The following is an 8,777-nucleotide window of genomic DNA, read 5'->3' as shown; positions in this document are numbered from 1 at the left end:
CCGGGCTGCTCTTTCCCGCGGCTGCAGTGGGTGGGGCGGGCACGCGCCTGCGCGGGAATGGCGCGGCGGCGGGAGTGCGAGTGCGCGTGCGCGGGGCCGGCGGCGAGGGGCAGCAATGGCGTCCAGCGCCAAGTCGTTCCTGGCCGACGCGGGCTATGGAGAGCAGGAACTGGACGCCAACTCCGCACTGATGGAGCTGGACAAAGGTGAGGCCGCGCGGGCTCGGGGTTGTCGCAGGGCCGGGGTGGGAGCTTGGCGCTGTGCCGCTTTGTCCACAGCGAGGGCGGAGGGAGGATCTGGGTCTGGAGGTATCTGCGGTAATTCCTGTTGTCTCGCTTAGGCCTCAGGTCTGGGAAACTGGGGGAGCAGTGCGAAGCCGTCGTTCGCTTTCCCAGGCTCTTCCAGAAATATCCCTTCCCTATTCTCATCAATTCGGCGTTCCTAAAGCTGGCTGATGTCTTCAGAGTGGGGTAAGTGCCATCGGTGAGTTTCTCTCCATTCAGATCTCCGGTCGGTAGGACTCGCTCTTGGGGGCAGACTGTGCTCGATTGAAGTTTGCTTTCCGCATCTTTCGTGGGCTTAAGTGGCTGTGAGTGATCAATGGCAGAGTTCCTTTTCATCTGTCCTGATTTGAGGATTCCCTTCCTGAGTGATATAAGTTCACTGGTGTAAGGTCTGCTTCACAGGCACATTCAGATTTGTAATTCGTAAAAAGATGAATGGTCATGTGTGCAAATTTTGTCTCTAAGTCATGCAATGTTAATAACAAAACTCAAAGTATAGCTTTTCCAGGTGTCTGCTGTCTAAGTGATGTATCTAATGGAATCGGAACTACTTTGGAATAAGTTACAAAGTTAAATGTTGATATGGAATCTTCACTGTTGTCTCCAAGAAGGGAAAGAAATTCACTCACACCCGACAGTGGCAATTAAGTTCTCTTGCCTTAGTCTTGGATGTGTTTTTCTAGAAGAATTGGATCCCTAAGTGTGCACAAAACAGGCATTTGCTTACACCCCTCCTCACTGGTGCCAGCTGGTTCATTTCCCTGGAATTGGGCCTAAATCTGACACTACCAGAACTAGAAAATAAAACACTAGTGTACTAATAGTCTCTTTTGTATTACATCAGTCTACTCAAACAGTTCTGAAGCATAGACATTTCCTTGTTTTAATTTTCTTTCGGAAGTTGTTTTAAAATAATTTTTTTTTCAAGACCTTGAATTTTTGTTATAAAATAGCCTGACAAAGAAACTTGTGTATTTTTTAATAGGAACAACTTCTTGAGGTTGTGTGTGCTGAAAGTTACTCAGCAGAGTGAGAAGCACTTGGAGAAGATCCTAAATGTGGATGAATTTGTCAAAAGAGTTTTCTCAGTAATTCATAGCAATGATCCAGTTGCTCGGGCTATTACACTCCGGTATGTATTACATAAATGACCCTAATTTACTTCATATCTGTAGCTAATTATCATTATACTTGACTGGAACAAGGCCAAGGGCAAGGTGCTGCACCTGAGCCGGGGCAACCATCGGTATCAACACAGGCTGGGGAATGAAGGGGGTGAGAGCAACCCTGCCGAGAAGGACTTGGGGGTGCTGGTGGATGAGAAGCTGGAAATGACCCAGCAATGTGCACTGACAACCCAGAAACCCAGTCGTGTCCTGGGCTGCATCCAAAGCAGCCTGGCCAGCAGGTTGAGGGAGGGAATGCTGCCCCTCTACTCTGCTCTGGTGAGACTTCACTTTGAGCACTGCACTGCGTCCAGCTCTGGGTTCCCCAGCACAGGAAGGACATTGACCTGTTGGAGAAGGTCCAGAGGAGGCCACCAAGATGATTAGAGGGATGGAGCACCTCCCTAAAAGGAAAGGGTGAGAGAATTGGGGTTGTTCAACCTGGAGAAGAGAAGGCTTTGGAATGACATATTTGCAGCCTTCTGGTATCTGAAGGGAAACTACAAGACAGATGGTGAGGGACCTTTCGCAAGGGCGTCTACATAGTGATAGAACAAGGAGGAATGGCTTCAAACTGAAAGAATAGATTTACGTTAGCTATTAGGAAGAAATTCTTTTCTGGGAGGGTGGTGAGGCACTGGAACACGTTGCCCAGAGAAGCTGTGGATGCCTCATCCCTGGAAGTGTTCAGGGTGAGGTTGGATGGGGCTTTGAGCAAGCTGGTCTAGTGGCAGGTGTTCCTGCCCATGTCAGGTGCACTGGAACCAGATGATCTTTAAGGTCCCTTCCAAACCAAAATGTTCTACGATTTTATGAATGAAATATAGAAGGCTTTTTATACATTGCTCATGGAGTTAAAAGCAAAGGCATCTGTCTTTAAAGGGGGTGAATGATAAAGATCTGTGATCAGAAGAACAAGGTTATTAATCATGTACGATGGTGAGAATTTTGTGGATGGCTTCGGGTAAAACAGAATTTGTAGTGTTGAAATTTTGTGTACTCACAAGAAGAAAACTGAACCTTGTTGTATGGATAACCCAGACAGTAGCCATATGCAATATATCATATATTGCCTATGATATATTTAGACCAGGACCAAAAGGAAAGTGCTTTCTTGCATGTCAAAATAATTTTTGTTAACTAGTAACCAAAGCTTATGTGAACTTTGTTGTACTTGCACCTGTTTTTTGTTCATCATTGTCCTAGAAGTTTACTGCCTGTTGGTCTGATCAATAACTTCTAAGGAAGTACTGTTGTATTGTTGATTGCTTTGGACTTCCTAGGAGTCAAATGGGAAAACAAATAAAATAAACCTGTCTTTAATGTCATTGTCCTGCTGCTTTGGTGTCTCTGTCTCCAGCACTGTCCAACATCCTCATCTTAAGTGCATCTTCTGTGCATCTTCCAACCCCTGTGCAGGTGAATGTGAATGTGAAGAGCATTTCTTTTTTTTCCCTTTATATTCTTTTTTCTCCATTTAGAACTGTTACTGCTTTCACTGTTGAAAGATGGGGAGGCATTGATGGGTTTGATGGATTAGTTCACGTGTCCACTTCTTTTTTCTTTTGATATTTCATTTGAGATTGTGCTTTCATGCTCTGGTCTCAGAAATCGTTAAATACAATGGGACTACATGTTTTCTTGTAGTTCCACTGTAGTATTCTAACATATGCTTGCAGTTGTTGGCTGGCATTGAGAGTTATCTTAGCAGACTGATGGAAGTCCCAGGAATCCAGTCTGTTTGAAAAAATACTTGAATTACTAATAAATTCACAGGATGCATCAAGGGAAACATCAAAATGGCTGTTGGTTCAGCAGTTTCAGATTAAAATCTTCTGTTGCTTTGGTTTTGTCCTCCTTGAATAGTGTCAGTAAGAAAGAACATGTAGAAAGAAAGATGTGCTAAACCAAAACTTTGTGAAATTTTATTGCTAGATAAGTGTGTGTAAATACTTGCACAGAACTCTTGCTAAAATTACCATCAATGTTACCATCCTGCATTCCTTTTTCTTTTAACTAGATTATGCTAAATATGTCTGAAGGGTATCTTTTCATAACAAAGTATAAATTGACTTGCAACTTTGTTAGCAGTTACACAAAAGGTATTGCACTATTCCTACTAATAACCTTATCCCACATCAGTGAAAGATCTTAGAAACAAATTATGAAAGTCAGATATTTGATTACTTGATCATAGTAGCTACTGTAGAAACTTCTCTTTCATAGCCTGTGGTTAAAATTTATGACTGTTCAGACATTTACTTCTGTACTTACTTCTGCAGTCTTAATTAGGAAGAGGGATAGAAAAAGTAGAAATTAAATTAGTAATTCTCTAGATGTGTTTTTATATCGCCCTAGACTACCACATTTTTGAATTTATATCTCATGGTGTTCTTTGTGTGTTTCTGAAAATAGCCATCAGTACATTTTAGCATCAAATCTGTTGTATTAATATCAGAGCTTGAATGTAAAAGCATCTCAAAAATGCTTATTCCTGGTGCCATAGTGCACTCTTAATTTTAAAAGAATTTTTGGTAAGTTTCTCACTGTACAATTTCAAGATAAGAGGTATCATAATGTAATTAAGTTTTTATCAAACCACTGACATAACCCTCATGACAAAATTTGTCACCATTTAATTATATGCCTACTTTTAGCATTTGCTTGTTTCTGTAATAGGTGTGGAAGAGCACACATACTTATAGAAAAAAATAGTGGTTTAACCAGTCATTTTCCATTTCTATTTGGTTTCATCTTACGTTTCTTCTTGAACATCGTTCTTCCTGATTTTTCTGTGCTTTATTTCTGTAGGATGTTGGGCAGCATGGCATCTATTATTCCAGAAAGGAAGAATGCACATCACAGTATTCGTCAGAGTTTGGATTCCCATGATAATGTGGAAGTGGAAGCTGCTATATTTGCTGCTGCCAACTTTTCTGCACAGTCTAAGTAAGATTTTTTTTGATTTCATTAACTCATTCACAAACTTTACTATTTCCTTCTCTAGTAATAACAATGTCATTTATAGCGAAACATTTAACTATGTGCAATAATAGTATTGTAGAGAAACCTGAATACAAGTTTTAACATTAGTTTTTTCAAAAATGGAAAGCTCATAAATATGAAAATTCAAAGTGGAATAGCAGCTTTAATCAAGGATTATTTTACAGAAATTATATTAGAGACCAAAATGTAGTGCTGCTTGTCATTTTGCCACATTTTTTTGAAAGCTTCCATTTTATCATTTGATCATCCCCTTGTGCAGAGTTTCTGAAAAGACTTAGGTCTTGGCAGGCACTTTTTGGGGAAGGTTTTTATTATTAAAACACTATGTTCAGTTGATTTTTAAATTTTAGAATTTTCATTACTTAATTTTTGATTTTTCATTTCACCTGGTACTTTCTTTTCTCTACAGGGATTTTGCTGTCGGAATATGTAATAAAATCAGTGAGATGATTCAAGGTACATGTGCATATTGAATGATAAAAGGGAAAAGCTTTAATTTCTCTGAAAATTCTTTATTATTCATATTTACATATTAGATACCAGAATGCTGTTGCCCTTGTACTCAGATAAGTCCAATTTTTAAATTAAATTAGCTAACCAGTAATCTAATGTCTGGCTCTTGTGTCCTCTTAAAATCTAAGTTCTCGAAGCACCTGTTTGGTACAGAATAAAAGCTTATCTACAGTAGGTGAATAAACTTACATAGACTCTCACAGGTTGCTTCAGATGAGTTAATATGTGTGCTACCTGCACTGAATCAAGGAGCAGCTTTCTCAAACAGCCATGAAAGTGCTTGATGCTGCTGTTGTTACACACCTGTCCCAGAGATGAGCTATTTGAATCCAATGCATGTGTCTGCACAGTCTGCATTCAGCACTGATAGCAATGTAGACATATTGTGTCCCTCAGTACAAGGACTGACACTCTGCCTGTTTCTTTTCCTTGTTGCAGGTTTGGCCACACCCGTGGATTTGAAGTTGAAGTTGATCCCTATTCTGCAGCACATGCATCATGATGCCAGCTTGGCCTCCAGCTCCCGGCAGCTGCTCCAGCAGCTGGTGACATCCTACCCCTCTACCAAGATGGTCATTGTTACTCTGCACACCTTTACTCTGCTTGCTGCTTCTTCTTTGGTTGACATTCCTAAGCAGGTAATTCTTCCTAATGCATTAAGTACCAAGTTCATTTGAAAAAAATTCAAATTCTAGATGGTTCTGTTTCCAGACAACCCCATCAAATACATTAACCCTTTTTTACAGATCATAACCCGTCTTTCTTTAAATCAACTGAGTTTGAAATCAGCTAGGATCGATCAGCATTCAGAAAAGCAAACACCCTGACTTTCTGAAAACATTTCATTGTGGCTGTAGAAGCCAGGCTTCACTTTTCACTGCTGTATATTGCCTTGTGTTGTGGGGGTGCCTTTTGTCTTTCTTTCATGCAAGCAAATGAATATTTCAGTAGCACGGAATGCATTTAAAATGTATTTCTTGAAGAACTTTGAGAATTTGAATCTGTTGTTTACATTTAGGACTATACACCAAGTAATGGGAAAGCAGTGATGGAAAAGTACAATGCTTTTATGCTCTGGTAATGAGCTTTGTGGATGTGATTTATATAGCAGATCTGAACACAGTGACACTTGAGACTCATCTCACTAATCCTTGTAAAGTAGTCATGAAAGTCTATTTGGTTTATTTCAGTCCTGTACAACTGTGGAAAGCTGGTATCTATTACTGTTAGACTAATAGCATTGATCTGTCTGAAACTTTCGGTATGGCTCATTTCTGTATTTCAGAGGATGCTTTTCATAGTACCGAATCTCAGTCTACTGAAACAGCATTAGAACACTTAATGTGCTGCTTTTTTTTTTCTTTTAAATGACTGTAAACATGGAGATTTAGGCTGTATTTCTGCAGCACAACAGCAGCCAATACTGCTTAAAACTGATGTAGTCATGCTGGGGAGGTTCATGCTTTTTCATGTCCTGGCTATTCCATGTTTGTAAATTTGCAGTCAATGATCACAATAAAGGACATGCAGGCAAGTGTTGCTTAAATTGAGATAAATGCTTCAGAGGGTGTGGGTAGGGATTGTTTTTGTTTGGTTGGGGTTTTGGGGGTTGGTTTTGCAACTGCTGACATACAAGGTATGTCTGTCTTGCTATCTGTTAAGTGCAGATTGCACAGATGCCCAAATTAGCATCAAATGCCCAGAATACTGGTTAGCAGCATAATTACAACAGTATAAGGTGTTTACTGAGTTTCTCAGGGATGTTTTATGGTATTTCTGAGCATTGAAACATATCTTGAGGCTTCTCAGGTACACAGGGTTATGTAGAGAAGGGTACATGAACTAAGAGAGCTTGATGGTAAAAAATGCCAGACTGTTTTAGCTTGCAGTGGCTTCACAGCCACGTGGCAAGCAATCAGACAGATAGGGCAAGTTAATTTTGGTTGAGTATGCTCAATATTTCTTCAAGAGTGCTTTTGGAAAGACTTCCTTCTAGTAGCATATCTCTTAAACAATGAATTTATTTCGTTGTAGATCCAACTTTTGTTGCAGTACTTGAAAAATGACCCCAGGAAGGCTGTGAAGAGGCTTGCGATCCAGGATTTGAAGTTGCTGGCCAACAAGACACCACATACATGGAGCAGAGAAAATATTCAGGTTTATACATTTTTAGGCTAAAGTTAATTATGAAACTTTCCAATTAGTTGTAAGGTTCTTTCTAGAAGAACAATTTGGGAGGTAAAGGAAGGAGGAACATGCATCTCCATATCCTTAAGTTAGGTGCCAAACAGAGTAGCCAAGTATTAATGAGCAGTTCGTGGAATATCTTTATTGGACAAGTTGACACAAAAGGATCAAAATTGAAGTATTAAAGATGAGGAAAGGCATGTGTAATGTAGTAGGCCTTTTTACAGTAAGGAAATAACTTTTCCATCTGACAAACTGATCTGAGGTAATAGACACGAGAGCTGAATGTTTATATTAATCTTAAATATAGAGTAATTATTAATGCTTTCATGTAACACAGAGTCTCTGGGATTTGTCAAAGCCTGTCATCCAGCAAGATATACTTGAAAGGACAAGTGTCATTTTGACTTACTTTCTTAGGATTAATGGCTTATTTTCAATAGTAACCTTGTGACTCCCATAGTATGAATGAGACCCTAGACAGTGTTTATAGTGCACCTGTGCTATTTGGGGAAACTATTGTTATATTGTAGATACTGTCACTGCCTTCTTTCAATCACAGTTGCATGTGAATATTTTTTTCCTCCTTGTCTTTCTCTTTTTCTGGTAGAAATGACTGTAGAAAATAACTTCGGGTTAGATTAATGGAAAAGTAAATATTTCAAGAACTTAATGGCAGAGGGTTGCAGCTCTACTTTTTTCTGGGTCATTTTTCTTTGCTTTTGCTACCCTTGGAAGCTACTTTTGTTCTATGTTGTTGGAGCATAAGGCAGCTGGGAGGAAAAACTGTGGGTTTTTGTTAACAATCATGTGAGAAATAAAGCATGTTCTGCTTTGCCCTTGATTCTTAGAGATGATGATTTGGAGCGTGCAGAGGTTTTTGTTTAAGTGAACTGTTTTGTTCTTCATAATGTATTAATACCAGAAAAGTATTTTTAAGGAATTGTTTTATGGATTGTTTTATGGATTCTTTGCAGTCAAAATGCTACTCTATACCATTATGTCTGGTCAGGAGTAGACATGGATAACATGGCTTTTGTTGTAACGTAGTGTCTTAGAGTAGATGTCCCAATGTTTGAAATGCACAGGGACAAGTTCCATCGATGTCAGAACTAAACCAGTGGCAGTTTGATATCAGAACTAAACCAGTGGCTAGGTTAAAACAAGACTAATTGTCTGAATTATCTGCTCGCTGAATGGCGTGCAGAAATAATAAGAATTTTTCTACCTTCTGAAGTATAAAGTCAACTTTTGGAGTTGGGAAATTTGTTCTCTATATATTTAAATGACTTAGTAGTGTTTATAAAACAGGGACTGGAACAAACTCTCCTTTTCTTGTGGCAAGACCTGCTTCTTGTACCTTTTTACCAACAAAAGTTGGTTAGTTTCTTCAGCATTTTGAGTCTGTCAGATGGGAAGCTTGGTCTTTGAGTTGTGGAGACTTCACTAATTGTAGACATCAGCTTTAGAAGCTGCTGCTGTTGATGTCTAGAGCAGTCCTTCTGACTGTAGAGGTAACCAGCAGTCTGTGCTCCATCCTGCTAATTCTGTGCTCCTGGCATTCTTCAAAGTTCTGAGAGGGAATCTAATAGCACTGGAGTAAAACATCAGTGCCTTGGGA

General features: G+C 39.6%; 1 protein-coding gene across 2 annotated transcripts in view; it reads left to right on the top strand.

The window, feature by feature from the left end:
- Nucleotides 1–24: 24 nt before the first annotated feature.
- Nucleotides 25–8,777, top strand: part of INTS7 (integrator complex subunit 7) — a 38,055-nt gene continuing 29,302 nt past the window's right edge. For both annotated transcript variants that reach the window (XR_007903977.1, XM_051783733.1), the window contains exons 1-7: nucleotides 25–206; nucleotides 341–470; nucleotides 1,270–1,416; nucleotides 4,262–4,399; nucleotides 4,866–4,912; nucleotides 5,408–5,607; nucleotides 7,004–7,126. Coding sequence is in view for 1 of the 2 variants with exons in the window: in XM_051783733.1 (XP_051639693.1) it covers nucleotides 116–206; nucleotides 341–470; nucleotides 1,270–1,416; nucleotides 4,262–4,399; nucleotides 4,866–4,912; nucleotides 5,408–5,607; nucleotides 7,004–7,126 (876 nt within the window). In the remaining variant the exon portion in view is untranslated. The remainder of the gene's footprint in view (nucleotides 207–340; nucleotides 471–1,269; nucleotides 1,417–4,261; nucleotides 4,400–4,865; nucleotides 4,913–5,407; nucleotides 5,608–7,003; nucleotides 7,127–8,777) is intronic.

This window comes from Manacus candei, unplaced genomic scaffold (genome assembly GCF_025592945.1).
Source record: "Manacus candei isolate 608988 ecotype Guabito, Panama unplaced genomic scaffold, ASM2559294v1 h1tg000017l, whole genome shotgun sequence".
Lineage (NCBI taxonomy): Eukaryota > Metazoa > Chordata > Aves > Passeriformes > Pipridae > Manacus > Manacus candei.
This window is presented reverse-complemented; position numbering and strand designations above follow the sequence as displayed.